Below are 19,155 nucleotides of genomic sequence, written 5' to 3'. Positions count from 1 at the left end.
ATTTTCTAGTTTCTTTAACTTAGGCAAACCTCTAACTCTTTTCATCTTATACTAATTAGATTATCAAAGTTAACATGACATAGTCTCTTGTGCCAAAGCCATACATCATCAAATTTTACAATAAGACAAGTAGCATCTTCTATATCCAAATAGAACAAATTAGTCCTATTTTGATCACCTTTTCCAATCAAATTTCTATTTCTATCATATATCTTGGTCATTTTGTTTTCAAACTCAACTTTGCATCCCAAATTATTCAATTGGCACACTTAATAAGTTATAATTCAATCCTTCAACATAGTAAGCATTATCACATGAGATCTTGTATGTAAGCTTAATAGACCCTTTTCCTTTCATTGAACATGGTACATCATTACCAAATCTTACACTATTTCCATCATAACAAGTTAAGGTAATGAACTTACTTTTGTCTCCTATCATGTGACGTGAGCATCCATTGTCAATGATCCATTTGTCATTCTTGTTAACACAAGTCATGAGTGCATTGGCTTCTTCCTCATTTGATTCATCTTTCATTGCAACATATACCACTTCATCATCATTTTCATTAGATTTGTTCTCATTAGCAATGTAGCATGACTTCTTGCCTTTGTCTCTATAGTCTCTTCCATCATCTTCTCTTCTATTTTTATGCTTTTTCCCTTCTCTAAAGTTTTTCTTTTGTGTGCATCTTGCTACAATATGACCAACTTCATTGCAATTAAAAAAAATGATAGGGAGCTTACCTTTAAATTTACCTTTTTCTTTGTGAAATATTATGACCAACAATGCTTCCAATTGTTCAATGTCTTCCTCATCTATACTGTTGTCATTGAATGCATACTTTATCGTTCTTTTCTTCTTCTTTGGCTTTACCTCCTCAGAATCCTTCAATAACAATTTTGCTTTGAAAGTTGATTCAATACTCCCTAGTTGGTAGTTGTCAAAATTAGGTAACTCAAATGTAGTGAGTCTACCCACCAAACCTTCAAGGGTTAGATCATTTCTTGGTATACATCTCAACTCTTGAATTGCAAATACTCTAATGGCATATATAGGTAACAATGTTCTCAAGACTTTACTTAGAATAGTATCATCATCTATCTTACCAGTTGCACCTTTTATTGCACTAAAAACTTCTTTTATTCTAGCAACATATTGAGAAATTTTTTCACCTTCTTCCATTCTCATGTCATCAAACTTACCTCTTAGGCTCTCTAACTTGGCTCTTTGAACATTTTTTTATCCTCCATAGATAGTGGTTAGGGCATCCCACATCTGCTTTGTGCTTTTGAGTTCTTTTATATTGTCAAACTTAGCATAGCTTAGGGCAGAGGCAATCTCCAACATCACTTGATTGTGTTCTTTCTTTTTCTTCAAATCTTTAGTAGTTCAGGCTCCTACTAGATCAATATGTTCTACTATAATGCAAGTTTGTGCATAATCTCCAAGTCCTCCAAGGTATAGCTTCATCAAACTTTGCCATGCAAAAAGGTTATCTCTGTTAAGCTTGGGTGCCTCTCTTTTTGACATCCTAATCTTTATGCTTTTAGTACCTTAAAACTAATCCTCTTAAGCAACTGTGCTCTGATAATAATTGTTGAAATTCTTTTAGATTAACTGAGGGTGGGGCGGCAGGGGGGGGTGTGAATCAATTAATTAAGGTCCAGATGTCCAAAATAAAACTTTTCACAATTCAGTGAACCCATATAACATTCTTAACCATGCATGCATTTATTGTGTGTTAACCAAAATTGATATATTACTATTAAACTAACATGCAGAGATGTAAAGCATAAAACAAAACATATCCATCAACACACTTAAGACAATGATTTAATGTGGAAATCCAATTTTAGAAAAACCACCAATAACATGCTACTCCTTTTTCACTCTTCTAAAGTTATGCCCTATTAAAGGCCAACCCTATTAAAGGTTACACAACACACTGTTAAATGTGACCCAGTTAAGGGATTTCAATCACCTTATTAAAAATGAGCCTTGTTAGAGGACTTTAGGTCATTCACTTGGAATGCCACCCTATTAAAGGATTTTCCACTGACTGTTAAGTCAACCTTTCTCTAAAGGATTTACCCTAATTTGATACAATTGTTAGAGAGTAACAGTAGAGTTTGATTTGATACAATTTACAACCTTACTTGTACATTACAGATCACTATTCACTCCTCAACTCTACTTTGCTTCTTATCTTTGTAGTTCTGATAGCTTGTTCAACCTTCAAGCATTCATCCTTCTCTAGCCTTCTTGCTTAGCATGCCATTGCAGACTTCTCCTCTTGGGTCACTTGATGAAGCAAACCCTCTTCCTTCACCTTGTTAGATTTTCGCATCCAAAACTCTCTAACCTCCAACCTTTTTGCTTCATGACCATAGATCCCTATTAGAATTCTTTTTCCTGCTTGTTATCCATCTCAAAAATTAGGGTTTTCGATGGATTAGGTCAGATACAATGTATCTACCCCATATCTTGTCTTCTCTAGAAAATTCTTCTAAAATTCAATTTAATTTGCCTCCAAAATGGTTTACATAAGATTTTGTACCTCCAAATCATCAATCTTATCTTCCTCCTAATTTACAAGTTCTAAGAAAACAAACTTGTCGGTTTTTAAGTTGTGAATCTTTGATCTTTTTCATAATGCAACAGCTTGGCATTATCAATTTATCGATGCTTGCCGCATATTTTTTTACTTAGCATCTATTGTAAAATCACTCAACATCGACTAGATTTTACTAGTGCTCGACATCAACTAAAAATCACTCGGCATCTATAACTTGCTCGACACTTATAAGTTTGTTCGGCATCCACTAGAAATTACTTTCACTTGGCTCTAACTGACGTTTTTCTCGGCTTGCACTAACTTTGCTCGGCACCTTCTATCAACTTGGTCAAGCTTAGCAAATGAACTTTGTCCAAACTTTTTCTTCTAAACTTTCTAAGTGTAGCCAAATATTTTGTAACCTCAAGTAGATCATCAATACATTATGTTATCACTGTCTTAACTGATTCTTACTCTTCAATACATAATCATAACTCAACCTTTTCTCTAGGTACTTTTTTTACATCTTATTGATCAAATCCTCTTAATTCTTGAAACATATAAGCAATTGTCTTACGAACATGAAGCAATTTTGACATCAGTGACAAAACAATGATAGAAAACACTTCTTCAATAATAATAGTCTTTCTACTCAAATGATCTTTTCAATCATATATCAATAGTAATAGTCATTGGATTTGGCACATCTTGGAGATTTTCCATGACATCATAGCCATTCATTTTGAAGGAAGGATCTTGATTGACGACTATGATTTAATCCTCCATTAGGAGGATTTTCGTCACTATATCAGGGTCATTCATCTCAAGAGGAAGATCTGCATCGACAATGGTGACTTAACCTCTTGTTGGGGAGATTCTCTTGCCATCTGGGTCGTCTATTTCAAAGGGATGATCTACATCAACGAACAACATTCATTTTTAGGAAAACTAGATTACAGGCGGATAACATGTCATGTTATCCTTCCCCATGGTTTTTCTCTAGTAGTGTGAATCAACTCCTTTCAACCATGACACACTATTATTGCCTATTCTTCAATGTTGAGCGACTTCTTGAGCCTTGTTTGCATGACATCAATGCCCTCCTTATTCTTTCAATGCATAACATTATCAAATCATTGGGGATTTGACCTCTTATGGCTAGGTACATCATTCTTTGCTCTTCCTATCACTTCCAATGTGACACTCCATGATCAAATTTATTTCTTATTTTCCAATTATTGCTCTGCAAGTCAGTCAAGTGGTTAGGCCTAGTTTTCAATAAAACATCTAGGTTATGCCCACACCTTTAAAAGATAGTGGGAAATATGTTTTAAGGGTTGGTCTCTTTCTTTGATTCTTTGACAATAGCATTCAATCTATGGAGTTGTAATTTCCCCTACCTTACATACATATAATCTCTTGGTTTACCTTCTTCCACCATTAATGTTATGCATGCCTTCTTGCCTTCTATTAGTGTTGCTTCTTATTTCTTCAAACTATATGTTGTATCTACTTTTCTTTTTAATGTTATCTAGTGAAGCTTCCTCCTTGTAGCATTTCATCTAGTTCATGATCTAAATGTGAGTTGTGAGGGGTAATTAGGGTTGGGGAGTTGTGTATATTGGAGCCATATTGATGTGTAGTGCAATCTTGGGCAGAGATAAGATCAAACATACTATTTGGTGCACCACCTCCTTTCATTCAAGCTTTAGGCCAAGCAGTTCTTCTCCCCTTTTCCTTGAAAGAAGTAGTTTAGTGCACCTTGATAGTACAAGGAAGCTAACCTTCTTCGGAGAATCAATCTCATAGCTCAAGTCTCACAACTTGGGGATTGTTTCCATTTTTCACAAGGTTTCGTTTAGGTTAAACTTTAGGCAAGGGTGCAAGCTTTTGTGACAACAATAACTGAAATAAATAAATATCATAAAGATTAGATACAATGTGTAATATCTAGACAACTAACAACTTCTAAAAACAACACTTGGAACTTAAATAAGCTTAAGTCATATAAATAAGTCTCACATTAAAACTTATTAAAAATAGTAGGCACAAGATCTTATTTACAACATCATTTGTTGTAAGTATTCATAAGCCAAAAAAAAAAGCTATTATTTCTTAAATTGTATGTAAAGGAAACCCAAAAGAACTTCCAAAAAGTCTTCAAAAACTAATGTATTGTTTAAAAATTCAAAGTACACAAAATTAACTAAAACCACTATCATACCCTTCCCCTCGAATTTTTTTGGTTAATGTCCACAAAAACTAAATGCTCTTCCCTTGTGATATCTCCCTCATCGTAGTTGACCTAATTTAGCAGATAGGCTATTTCTAGAAACTTTGTTCCCAAAAATTGAATTTTTGATAGAAAAATTGTCAATTAGCCAGAAAAGTTGTTAGTTTGGCTAGAAAATTGTAAATCCTTCCCATTAATTAGTTACTAGCTAGTTTTTATCTCATTCTACTTATAACTCTTATTTTGATATTTATTAGTTGTTATCTCTAGTTTCCACTTTTATATTAAATACAAGGAATTCAAAGTTACAAAAAGGAATCACAGAGCATCAAAACATAATTACAAGAGGTGTAGCCTCACACTAGAGAAAACTGACTAATAATTACAAAGAACCCCAATAATCCCAGAAGCTAGTGGAACACATCTTCAAAAGTATCAACCCAAGCAGTCCAACCCAAAGAGCCTTCCATCCAAACTATACTTTTTTGTTCTTGAATCTGTTTAAGCATATAGATCATTTCCCTGGTAGTATCATGGTTATTTCTTCTATTTTCCTTATTGAGAAGGTTAATAGTATGATTGAAAGTCTGAATGTTGTCCATGTGTAGTTTCTAGAAGTACCCATTCTTCACCTCGTTGGTGAAAAAAGTGGCATGACCATCTTTAAGGAGTCTTTTGAATTTAGCTTTGTCAACTTTCATAGTATTTTGAACCTATGAGAAATTTTTTAAATGGATGAGACTTTGAAATGATTCAGTAAGCAATCTGGGAATGTTTTGAAACCTTCATTTCAGCATTTCCAAATTTACCACAAAATGTTAGATGAGAGAATGTTCCAAAACATGTTAGTATCATTTTTAGCATTCATAATAAAACCTGTAATAATTTCAAAAATGTTAAAATTAGAAGAGATAGAGATTCCAAACATCAACCAAACCTCTTTAGCAAAGCTGCAATAATTAATATCAAAGAAATTGTTCCTAATAGGAAGCTTATCCAGAATAAGAAGCCATTTAAAACATTTATTTTTAGGATCAATTGAACTTTTCCATAGCTTATCAAATAATTTCTTCAAAGAGGAAACATCCAGATTAGTGTACCATATTTTGTTAATGTGATTGATAATAGAATCACTAAGATTAATAGCAGAATAAATATTCTTAACTTTTAGCTCGGTGATGATGGTCCCATCCGGTCACTTAATTCTTAGACAGCTGCTAGAATTAACATGGCAATTAGTGGGAATGTCCTTACTAGCTTTGATAATCATATTATAAGTTTTCTTCTAAGAGTTAGGTAGGTTAAATTTACTTTTTAACTCCTCCCATAGGATAAGTTTATCATTTTCAAAAATATCAATATATTGTTTGATCCCACAGGTGGCCTAGTGTTTGGCAAAGCATCCTTGGGTGAGAGCAAGGGGTAATGAATCTTTCACCATGGAGAGTCTTGTCATCATGAAAAATTTTGTTCTTAATGAATTGCCTAACATGGTTCTAGGCTTTCCAAATGGACTTGAATATAACCAAACCTTGAACCATGATAGCAAAATCACCACAAATTAGCTCACGTAGAGGAAGATTTTTCCAAAATTTGGCTTTCTTAGGGTAACCCCTTTCAATATTATTTCTAATCAAAATTTTCCATGGATCATCTCCCTCCAAGGCATGAAAGATCCATTTGGAGGCCAAAGCAAGACCATTAAGTTTGAGGTCTTTAAGCCCTAATCCCCCAAGGACTTTGTCAACATGGCACCACTCCCATTTAATTGAATGAATCTTTTTGTTCCCTTTCGCATCAAAACAAAGGTAATTGTGGATGGCTTTCTAAATTTCCAATACCTAGTAGTCATTGAACATCTAGGCAGAAGCATAATAAATATTGTAAGAAGAAAGAATTTTCTAGCACACTTGGATTCTACTAGCAAGAGATAGAGATCTATTGTGCCATTTATTAAGTTTATTATGGATTTTTTCCTTGACCCAACTCCACATTTCTTTCAAAGAAGGCTCTATGGAGAAAGGAATACCTAGGTATTTAACAATTTTACAAGGGCTTCCCCATTGGAACTTGAATTTATAAAACTAGTTCGAAGGTTGATCTTTCCATCCAAGACAAATAGATTTAGATTGAGATAAACAAGCTCCTGAAATTTTACAAAAGAAATTAAGTTTATTGATCATGGCTTCAAAATTAGCTTTTGAAGCATCATGAAATAAAGAAGTATCATTAACAAATTGACAGTTAATAATTTCCTTATTATCAAGGAGGTTGATACCTTTGACTGCGGGGGATAAAGAATTATCCTTGAGAATGTAAAAGAGAGCATCAGAAGCAATTACGAAGAGGGCAGGGGCAAGCAAACAACCTTGTCTAATGGATCTACCTAGGGGAAAGGAGTCTGAGAGCGAATCGTTAATGTCAACCTGGACATGAGCATCTTTAAGAAGCATTTGAACAATTTTAAAAAAGAAAGGCGGGAAACCAAAAGCCTCAAGCATCATAGTGATAAAACTCCACTCCACTCTATCATAAGCCTTTTCAAAGTCTAGTAAGAACATAGAGACATTTTGATTGGAGTGCTTGGCCCAATCAAGAGCTTCCCAACTAGTAATCAAATTCTCCAAAATGTATCTACCCTTAACAAAACCAGTTTGGGTAGGACAAACAAACTTAGGGAGGATGGTTTCAAGTCTACGAGAAAATCTTAGCAAGAATTTTATACAAAGCATTCAAAAGAGTAATGGGTCTCTAATTCTTGATAAGGGTTTTGTCCCTTTCCTTAGGAAAAAGCTTGATAATGCCAGTATTAATGGGTCTACCCAGAAAGTCAATGTTAATAGCTTCATTGTATATATTAAGCAAGTCCTTGCAAATCCATTTGCTGTTAGCCTTATAAAACTCTTGTGTTGATATTTATTAGTTGTTATCTCCACTTTTAATTATTGTTTTTCTTTTTTTGTTTATTTAAAAAGAATTACTTGTGATCTCCAATTAGCTCATGTTGTGATCTATATTAATTTAATTTTTAATTTTTAAAATTTATTTAGATTTTAGTTTTTAGATTATTTTAATTTTTTTTAATATTAATCTAATTTTTCTTTAAATATTACTTTTTAGTTTTTATAATTTATTTTTAAGTGAATATTTTTTTCCATATTTGATAAATTAAATTTAAATAAATAATATTTATTAATCTATTTAAAATATTTTAGTAAATATTATGTTATTTAAATTGAAAAATATTAATAATCTAATTTACTCACATAATATTATATTTTTAAAAATAATTTTATTGTTGAACACCTATCAGCTTAGCTAATCGTATATCCTCCTGAAAAAGAGTTAGTCGATCGAGAGAGACATGCCACATCTTTGCCATACCTTCTGTATATTGAATGAAGATTTCGACTTATCGGTGTTAACGGGTTTTTCAGATGGAATCGATAGTGTCAAATAAGATGTAGCTGTAAGAAAGTGAAGGTATTGAGCTCCAAGGAACACGACACCTTAGCAAAATAAAATACTTATTTGACTGTTTCCTCTGGAATAAATCAGCAGAATACGCCTGCCCTTCGTTGGAGACTTCTCGGGTGTTTCAACAAGAACAATAAACTAAATATATTACTACGTAATTGCATCCTCTAAAGATTCCTTGAACATTTGTGATCGAAAATTTTAAATAATGCGTTTCTGGGGTATTCCTTTTAATTGGGAAGATTCCGAGTAAATGTTCTAAATTGAGGATTTGGTGGAGCAACAGTCTGCGAAAGTTATAAGTTGATATTGCTTTAGGTTTCTATGAATCTTCCAAATTCCATTTTGGGATGATATTCATTCATATCTACTTTTAATACTCTTTGAGCGTTGATGCCGATGTTTGGGTGGCATGGGGAAGGCTTTTCTAAGAATTAACTGATCTGATAACCTTTTCTTGCTGTTTTCTCTATGCTGCTCATATTTGGCTTCTTCACTACCCCAAAAACAAAACCGGGTTTGTTCTATAGAGAGCACCCAGCCTTGGGAAAACTGAAGGGCAATTTATGAAATATATGCCAAGAGTACAATCCCAAATAGGAGGAGGACTCACCCTAGAATTGCATATGGTAAAACCTAATCAGAGATGACACCTAATAGCAGCTAGAAACTCCCAAGAGTAAACACCCACTAGTCTCTACCTCAGAGATTTCATTCATGACAGGAGAAATTATCACCCCGACCTTGCAGACAGTAGAAGACCAATTGTCTCTAGCTCAGAGATTATACTGATAGATTATGTCAGTGACCAGATACAAACCCTCACGCAGGTCTCAGTCTTCTACATCAAGAAGATATGACGTTTGCTTAAGTTTTAGAGGGGTGGACATAAGAAGAACATTTGTAGGTCACCTGTATGCTTCCCTGGATGCTGCAGGGATTAGTGTATTCCTGGATAGCCTTAATATTGAAAGGGGGGATTATATCAGCTCAACTATTCAAGAGGCAATAAAAAACAGCTCCATCCTCATGCCTATTTTCTCCAAGAATTTTGCAGAGTCCCATTGGTGCTTGGACGAGGTAGCTTACATGTGCGAAGCAAATGGTAAAATTATACCCTTGTTCTATTATGTGAAGCCAACAGATGTAAGAAATCCTGGGAGAGGTGTCTTTGCTGAGGCTTTTGAGGAGAAGAAACAAAGATACACACCGGAACGAATTCAGGAGTGGGAAGGTGCTTTCCATGAAGTTTCCAACATATCTGGCTGGTGTATAGATGAGACATCTGGGTATGAAAACAAAATGTTTCTTTTCTTTTTCTTTTTAATTTTTGTATTCCTGGTACTCTGAAGAATTGCAAGGAAAGTTGGGCAATATTTAATTTGAGCTGGTGAGGCTCAGTCTTCAAATACTAAAACGCATGAATTTGCGGTCAACTGCCCAGATAATCATCTCATTTGCTTGACCTCAGCAGCAGATAAAAATTTATTCTGATAATACTCATCATTTGTATGAGCTCGCAATGTTAAGGACCATGGACTAAACCAAAATACCAAAACTTTCACCTCTTAACTTAGTAAGATTAGCATTATTTATGTGTAAGCGAGTTACTTATTAGCTGTAAAACTAGAAAGAAATTAATCCAGAATTTAAGATACTTTGCTCATGCTCCTCCGCAAACCATAGATTTATTACTGTAAGAATAACAGTGCGGTTCAATATATCAATGCTATTTATTTTAGCTAAACATTAATATGGATAGTTCGTTGAAAAGGGGCTTTGAAAATTATGTATTGGTGTAATTGATGATATGATAGGGAAGAAATATACTTTTCATTGGCATTATCTTCATTGGTACTTTGTATGTCATCAAATTTTCAGCATGTTATACTAAAAGTGATGATGATTTTTTCTTTCAAGAAAGGACTATGATCTGCTGATGTTGAATGATATAGCAAGATTGGCAGGAATAGATCCGTTTGTCTATATTTTAAGAAACGTTCTCTTCATCGCCGTCATTATGAACATAAATCTTTTTCATACAGTATGTCTATAATTCGTTAACTAAGATCTCAGGTGCCTATTAACAAATAGAATAACATCCAAATTTCTCACCCTTATTAATTTCCAATTTTACATATTTTTCTTCCTTTTGCGCGGAGCTCAATCCTATATCTTCATTCCTTTTTGGATGAATCAAAATTCTCTTGGCTGCCTTCATATGTTCCTTTGATAAATTTTTCATATACTTTGAAACCAATGAAACTGAATAAGCAATATCAGGCCTTGTATAAGTTAAAAACATCAAACTCCCAACTATGCTTCTGTATGGTGCCTCATCAACAATCTCAGTCAACAGTGTTAGCACCATCATCTCTACACAACACAACTCCATGAGCAATTGGAGTGGAAAGAAGTTTACAATCAGCCATATCAAACTTCTTCAACATATCCTTTGCATACTTGGCTTGGCAAATAAAAATTTCATCTTTACCTTGATTAACCTCCATGCCAAGAAAATATTTCATGAGACCTAAATCTTTCATCGCAAATTCATTTTTCATAGCAATATTGAATTCTATTTTCAGCTTTGAAAATCTACCCATATATAGCAATTCATCAACATACAAACTCACAATGAGAATATCATTACCTTCTTGCTTGTAATAAAGGGTAGGTTCACTCTTGCTTCTTTCGAAGCCATTGTTCTAAAAATATCCATAAATCCTTGCATACCATGCACGTGGTGCTTGCTTGAGGCTATGCAAAGCCTTCTTCGCCTTGAATTTCAAAACCTTGTGGCTGTCCCACATATACCTCTTCTTCTAAGTACCCATTCAAGAAGGCACTTTTCGCATCCATGTGATGAATATTTTATTTCTTTTGAGCTGCAAGAGAGATTAACATTTTAATAATTTCTTGGCTTGCTACTGGTGCAAAAGTTTTTTCATAACCAATGTCATACCTTTGAGTGAAACCTTTAGCAACCAATCTTGTCTTGTATCTTTCAACATTCCCATCACTATTATATTTGATCTTGTAGACCCATTTTGTGCCAATTTTTTTCTTCTCATGTGGAAGCTACAAGCTCCCATGTCTCATTCCTATGAATTGAATCCATCTCTTCATTCATTGCTTGCATCCAATCCTCATTAACGCATGCATCCTCAAAACATGATGGTTCAAAATCAACTTTAGCAAGTAATTCAAAATTTACCATCTCACCTATTGGATCTTCTTCATGTGCTTGATTTTGACACCTCTACTAGATATCACTTAATCTTCTTACCTTTCTTGGAGAACTTGAGGATGGAGTTTCACTTGAAATTGATGAGGGGCTACTTGGTGGCCTTGGCGACCTTGAAATAGATCCATTAACTGACTACTCGTTATCATTATTAACAATGATATCATCATCCAAAACTAATTTTGGCTTTTCAACATAGCCTTTTTGATGACCATAAACTCCCCCTTCATCAAAAATCACACCTCTTGAAACAAAAAGCTTATTAGTAATAGGATTATGCAATCTATAAGTCTTGCTTTCCTCACTATAACCCACAAAAATGCATGATTCACTTTTAGCATTTAGCTTTTGCCTATTCTAATCAGGGATACAAACATAATTTAAACAACCAAAAACTTTAAAATGATTTACATTAGGTCTTTTCTCATATAATGTTATATGGAGTCATCTTGTCTAGGGCACTTGTAGGACTCCTAGTGAGAATATATATTGCTATAGCAATTGAGTCAACCCACTAAGAATTGTTGAAACCCTTGGTTTGTAACATGCTCCTTGCCATTTGTACCATAGTATGGTTCTTCCTTTCAGCCACTCCATTTTGTTGAGCCATGTATGCAGTTGTGAATTGCCTTTTCATCCTATTCATCTCACAAAAAATTTTTAAAAACCTTTTGAGCAAAACTCTCCTTCATGATCTGTTCTCAAACATTTGATTGTGTTCCCTTTCTCATTCTCTACACGAGATTTAAACCTCTTGAATGTATCAAAGACTTCATCCTTAGTCTTCAAAAGATACACCCAACACGTGTGAATAATCGTCAATAAAAGTAATGAAATATGATGACTTACCCAAGCTTTGTGTTTGCAAAGGACCACAAATATCTGAATGAATAAGCTGAAGTGGGTGTTGGGCCCTCCATGCATTGCATTTTGGAAATGATTCCCTTGCATGCTTCCCTTTTGCACATCCTTTACAAATTTGTTCATGCTCTTCAACCTTTGGTAATCCAAGAACCAATGCATTTGATGTTAGAATCTTCAAGCTATTGAAATTCAAATGGCCATACCCGAGATGCCATAACCAACTTTTATCCTCATACACCATATTGACAAGCTGATTGTCATTTTCAAGCTGACTGTCATTTTCACCAAACTAAAAAGGAAAGATCCTATCTTTGTCATAGGAACAATTGCAATAACTTTGTTTCCCTAGTTCTTATCATAGATAGTACATTTCATATTCTCAAATACCACTCTATAGTTTTCCTCACATAGCTGCCCAATACTCAATAAATTATGCTTCAATTTGGGAGTATAATAAATATCCTAAACACTTTTTGTACCTTCCTTTGTTTGAACATCCATGGCTCCTTTGGCTGCGACCTCCAGTTTATTGTTATTTCCAAGAGTAATATTGGATCTATAACCATCATCAAGCTTTGGAAAAAATTCCTTGTTACCAGACATATGGTTAGAGCACCTAAAATCCAAATACCAAACATCCTTCATATTATTTTCAGCTTTGCCATAACAAAAGAATAAATTACCTGAGGAAGGATCCTCATCTTGTTAAGCATAATTTGCATTATTGTTACCTAATTTCAGTCTACAGTCTTTCTCAAAGTGTCCATACTTGTTGTAATGATAGCATTGGATGTTCCTTTATCAAATCCGCCTCTACCTCTTCCTCCTTGAGCACCCCGTCTTCCTCTAGTTCCTCTTGAATAATTCTGAGTTTGACCTCTTCATGAGCCTTTGTTGTTGTTATTGCTGCTGCTAGCACCATCATTCTTTGAAATTTGCAATTGGGAAGCAAAAGCCTTCTTGTTAATGCCAGTAGAAGTGTCCCTTATTTTATCCTCATCAACCAGCGCATCATACTCCAGGGTGGCTAAATTTTTGCTTTCTTCCATAATAACTGCTAGATTATTCCATCTTGGGGTTAGAGATCTCAGTACTTTTTGTATCACATGCTCTTGGCTCATAGGTTCACCCAAAGTGGCTATTTTATGAACCACATCTTTGACTCTTGCACAGAACTCTCTCACATTTTCTATTTTCTTTGTCTTCAAATTCTCGTATTCTCTTTTCAAGGTTTGTAACTTTACAACCTTGATCTAATCATTTCTATGATAAGCATCTTTTAGAGTCTGTCAGGCCTCCTTTGCTATTTGAGCGTCAACAATTCTAGGAAACAAGCTCATTTCAAGAGTCACCTGAATGTGAAACAAAGCCATTGCATTCATCTTCTCAGCTTCCCTCTTTAATCTCCTTTCATTAGCTTGGAGAGTATCTCAATCTGCAGGATCTTCATACCCAGATTTAACGATCTCCCAAAAATCTTTCCCAATCAAAAATGTCTGCATCTTGATTGACCAACATTGGTAATCAACTTCATCAAACTGTGGGATTTGCAAATTGTTTGCCATGCTGCTGCCTTCCAAACACCTTCAGCTATGATACCAAATGTAGAAACCAAACAGCTGCTCACAAGAAAAAGTTAAATGATAAAAACAATATGCAGAAAACCAAAATTAGAACACTATTTTCACACAGAGGATACTCTGTTTTATGGAGCGGAAATATAGATTTATTACAGCAGCACGCTCATGAAATTAAAGTCTGATTACATACTGCATTGATCAAACAAAACTTCCTAAACTGGACTATGCTATCCATAACAGTAGTTTAGCCAACCATTATTTGATGCGATCACATACAGTGGAACAAAGAGTCTAACTATGTATTAGTGATTCAAATTTCAAAACTAAACTTAGACCAAGTCTAAAGGGGGCGGATTATCTACAAAAAATATGCAAACTAAAAGAAGCCTACGCATGAAAATGATCATGCTTATTGCTACTGCATCAAACTATGACAAAGATCTGTTCAAAACTGAACTCTAACCGCATAGAATGTTGCATGGATGGTGGAACTGATGATTGTAAAAAATGGTGAATTTGGAGTTTGTCACTCAATGCTGAATTTGTGTGGTGAAACTCTAGTTAAGATTTCATGTTGACGGCATCAATCTTAATAATAGAAAAGGTTATTCATATATGATTTTGAAATACAGATCCTTGAAATTCTCAGGTTATACATCATTTTATTAATTTATACTAGTCTAAGAGGTCTAATTATTGTTACAGGAAAAATACACTGATAATTATTACACAAAAACTGGACAATATCTCATTCAGCAAAACCATGTTTGTCTTTCAGATCTGAGGCAGAAATCATCAAGCAAGTTATCCAGGACGTTTTAAAGAAATTAAAACAAAAGGCAATCTCAGAGGAGGAAGCTCCACAACAGTGCTTAGAAGGAGAAGAGTCCTCAGATACAACACCCCAGGAGATCAGATATGAACCACTCAGAATTTCAAAGTCAATCTTCATTGATATGGTAGATCATGTGAGTAGAGTTATAAATATGCTCAATAAAGATTCTGATGAGAATGTACTCACTGTTGCCATTTATGGAGATCGGGGTGTTGGAAAAATGTCACTCGCTAAGGCCATCCACAATCATATTTATCTCAAATTTGATGCTACCTGCATTGTTTATGATGTTCGTCATAAAGCCCAAAATACAAATGGTGTAGCTAAGATGCAGTGCCAGATATTAAAAGACCTTGTCAATTTCAAGGATAAAGTTAATGACGAAGTTCATGGAAAGATGTTGATGAAGGAGCTCTTAAGGTCCATCAAGGCCCTTGTTATTCTGGAATATGTTGATGACAGGAAGTTGTTGGAGGCTCTAGCAGGTGATTTTTTTGGACCAGGTAGCAGAGTGCTTGTAACAACGCTTGACCCCAACATAGTAAAGAATGAAAACGGAAGTTTTGTTTATCAATTAAAGGGACTGGCTCAAGAATGTGCTCTTCAATTGTTTAGTCGGCATGCTTTCATGAGAGATGAACCCAAAGAAGATTATAAAGACTTGTCATACAAAGCTGTGGACATTTGCAATAGGCTGCCTTTTTCAATTGAAGTTCTGGGTGCTCATTTGTATAATAGAGATTTAAGTGATTGGAATCAAACCATTCAATATCTAGAATGTTCAAGTTACAATGGCAAGTACACCATTCCTAGACTTTGTTATGATGGCCTCAAATCTGAACAAAAAGAGATGTTTCTAGACATGGCTTGTTTATTCACGGGAAGAAAGAGTGGAAGTGTTACTAGCTTTTGGGAAGCAAGTCATTTGCATCCTAATGAAGGCCTGCCAGAAATGAGGCTGAAATCACTCATTAAACTAGATGAGCATGATAGACTTGGAATGCATAGTGAGCTGCGGGATACGGGAAGAGCTATTGTAGCAGATGAATCAGCAGAACCAGGGAAACGTAGCAGATTGTGGAAGCCAGAAGAGGTTGAACTAGTTTTAATGAAAGAAAACGTGCGGTTTTGAGTTCTCTTTACTTATTTCTTACTCCCAATACTTTTCTAGTCCTTACACTAAATCTATGAAGTGATAGTCGGTTTCCTTATGAATTGTACCTAACATTGTTGTAGACAGAATATTTGAGATGTGCTTCTAGTTTATATATTTATTCGATCTTTCCACTGTATTTCATTGGTATGTTGCATAGGACAGTAGTTGTTTCTATTTCCCTTAGAATAATTGTTTCTATTTCCCACAGAATAATTCAAATTCAATACTAGCACTTGCTAATAAAACGTATTGATTGCAACCTGATCAGGGAACAGAAAGGGTGAGATGTCTTATCTACCTTCAGCAAGATGTAAGACTTCAAACTCATAGTTTTCAAGGAATGTGTCAATTGCAATTGCTTTGGCTCAATGCGGCTCACGTAGAGGGAGATTATAGAAAAATGCCTTCAAATTTGAAGTGGCTAAGGTGGGAAAACTGCCCTCTAAAATGCTTGCCATGTGAATGGAATATAAAACATCTAGTAGTGCTTGATCTAAGCTTCAGCAAAGGCATTGAGGCGCTGTGGTCAGAGCCGGCAAATATAGAGGTGATTTCCAGAATCCCATTATTTTAGGATGTAAAAGAGATTGAAGATACAATCACAAAAAGATTTAGTGTTATTAAAAAAAAAGATACGAAGACCTGCTTGATAAGTTCCTAATGATATGCCTTTCTGTTTGCAGGGTCCAAAAAACCTGAGAGTACTTAAGTTGAATTACTGCACAAATCTTCAGGTCCTTCCAGATTTGGCCAACCACACGTGTCTCATGCAATTGGAGCTCTATGGTTGCAAGAAGTTGAGCAAACTGCCAAAGTCCATTGGATCTCTGACAGAGCTTAAGAACCTTGATCTGTCGAATTGCTGCAACTTAAAGAATTTGCCCAAATCATTTAGATGGTTGTCCTGCTTGGAGAAGCTGTCTCTTTATGGTTGCCATGAATTAAGAAGCCTTTCTCAACCAATAGGAGAATGGAAGCGCTTACGGCATCTTGATTTACATGGCTGTTGGAGTTTACAGACTCTACCCGATTCAATCTATGAACTTGAAAGCTTATCCGGGTTGGATATGACTGGTTGCAAAGAAATCAGCTTAGAGGAAGAGCTAGGGCACCTTGTTCATATGGAAAGGTTGGTTCTAAGTGATTGTGAAGCAATATGGAGGTTGCCTAAATCAATAGGCCAACTTACGTGTTTACAACATCTGAACCTGAATCACTGCATTGATTTGTCTCGACTGCCAGAGGAATTGGGGAATCTCACCTGTTTAAAGGAGTTGTTGCTCAATGAATGCCGCAATCTTCGCGAGCTCCCACAGAGCATCGGGAACCTTTCTTGCCTAAAGACTCTGGAAATGGAAGATACATACAGTCTATCTGTTTTTCCACCTAGCATTTCAAGACTGACTTCCTTAAGGAATCTAAAATCAGGCGGTTGCCCTCTACCGGAACTTATTGGAGAGTTGTCACTATTAGAAACCATACATCTCAAGTCGTACAAAGAGTCCTTTTTGGCACCAACTTTTGGAGCACTTTTGCGCCTAAGCAAACTCTTCCTGCGCCATTGTACAGAATTTTTGGAACTTCCACAACTTCCAAAGGAACTCAGTGAAGTGTGTATTCAGGACTGTTTTGGACTAAAGAAAATCTCTAACATGTCACATATGAAGAGGCTAAAGCTGCTAAGGATACACAACTGTAGGGAACTTGTTGAATTGCCTGACTTTGGGTTTTTGCAGTCACTGCAAGAGCTCTCAGTATCAGAATGTAAGAATGTAAAGCGTATTCAAGGAATTGAAGGCCTGGAATCCTTAAGAAGAGTGCATGTTCCAGGTTGCAGATTGACCCGCTCAAGAAGCTCAATATTGAAACCTCGCCTTTTAATCAAGGCATCTCTTATTTTCCTTTTAACTTTGAAATCGAACATGGAAAGTAGGAGCCATGCTGCACAATCATTTTTTATGTTTTGGTTAAGGACAAAGTGATGAGTTGCATTCTGATTGACATTCAGCTAAGATAGATTATTTACATATTCCGAATTCAAGAGTACCTTGCATGCTAATTACCTTAATCTTTCTAATTACAGGAAACACGTTGTCTAGAGTTACTCACTTTCTCAGCAAATGGGATACCAGATTGCTTAGAAAAGAAGACGGAAAGTAATGGTGATTTTTTACTGTATGCTACATTGGACAGTACCGAGCAATGTTCAGGGATTATTATCTGCATTATGGTCAGGTTCAGGACTGGTATTAATTCAGTGAGTGTAGAACTAAGCACTTCAAGAGACGGTGAGGAGATTTTCAATACCAGGCTTGATAACCGTTCAGAAACTGTGGAAGGAGATCAGATTTTTGTGCATATTTTGCGTAAAGATCACCCCATGGTTATGATGGTGCAGAGTGGAGATGTGGTCCAGGCAAAGGCAGACATAGATGAAGAGAGAATGATAAGAAGTGGTGGAATGCAATTCTTCTCTGAAGGTGAAGATGGGAAAAGAGAAGATTTAATCCTGGAGAGCTTGGGAAGGGATTTGACAAAGTTAATGGAAGATTACCATGAAGATCTAGCTTCTGAAGACGAGGAATGAAACTGGAGTTGCAAAATCTTCATACGATGGTCCCCTTTTTGTAAGTGGCCTCAAAAAATTGGATGGTAACCGTAAATATTTTGAACCATAAAAAAGGTTAAGATATCTAAATCCTATATCATATGTAGGGGATGTTGCAAGTCCTATATGAGCAACTGCAATTTAGTCAATTCATATAGTTCACACTGCCCAATTTGTACAAAATGGAATCAACCCCATCTGCAACAACTATGTAAACTGCAAATTAACAGCGAAATAGTTCTCAGATCCTAGATCTCAGGGATATCAACAAAAGTATTCTTATTCTATTTTATGTACTGTAATGATTGTCAATCTGTAGTTCATGTCAATGGGTAAACACATTATGGATGAAATGAAATAGAGAGATGCGTTTCCTTCCAACAGACACATTTCTGAGCCTTTTCACGCATCTGGAGTCTTTGATTTTGGTCGGATACTTCACCTCACCATCTCCCACTGTCTCCTCATCTCCCGCCAAGTTTCCAAGTGTCTCCCATGCAGCTCCTGCTGAAAAAGGCACATAAGAAGGCAGAAAAATAATACCAAACATTATTTTTTTTGGATAAAATATCTGTATTATATTATATTAACTATAAAT

At 35.3% G+C, this 19,155-nt stretch overlaps 1 protein-coding gene across 1 annotated transcript; it reads left to right on the top strand.

The window, feature by feature from the left end:
* Window positions 1-8,759: 8,759 nt before the first annotated feature.
* Window positions 8,760-18,830, top strand: LOC149560801 (TMV resistance protein N-like). Its single transcript, XM_089823669.1, has 5 exons — window positions 8,760-9,556; window positions 14,737-15,913; window positions 16,218-16,496; window positions 16,633-17,835; window positions 18,033-18,830. Exons 1-5 carry the CDS (start codon window positions 9,066-9,068, stop codon window positions 18,534-18,536), a joined length of 3,654 nt encoding a protein of 1,217 aa, XP_089679795.1. The 5' UTR covers window positions 8,760-9,065; the 3' UTR covers window positions 18,537-18,830.
* The last annotated feature ends 325 nt before the right edge of the window (window positions 18,831-19,155 follow it).

This window comes from Cupressus sempervirens, chromosome 4, assembly GCF_028749045.1.
Source record: "Cupressus sempervirens isolate cs-2001-9-10 chromosome 4, ASM2874904v1, whole genome shotgun sequence".
Lineage (NCBI taxonomy): Eukaryota > Viridiplantae > Streptophyta > Pinopsida > Cupressales > Cupressaceae > Cupressus > Cupressus sempervirens.
This window is presented reverse-complemented; position numbering and strand designations above follow the sequence as displayed.

What these genes read in the sequence shown, in the direction of transcription:
- LOC149560801 (XM_089823669.1), top strand. Translation starts at nt 9,066, where the DNA reads ATGTCAGTGACCAGATACAAACCCTCACGCAGGTCTCAGTCTTCTACA. An exon ending in TGTATAGATGAGACATCTGG is followed by an intron (nt 9,557 to 14,736) that starts GTATGAAAACAA and finishes TTTGTCTTTCAG; the next exon opens with ATCTGAGGCAGAAATCATCA. An exon ending in TAGTTTTAATGAAAGAAAAC is followed by an intron (nt 15,914 to 16,217) that starts GTGCGGTTTTGA and finishes CAACCTGATCAG; the next exon opens with GGAACAGAAAGGGTGAGATG.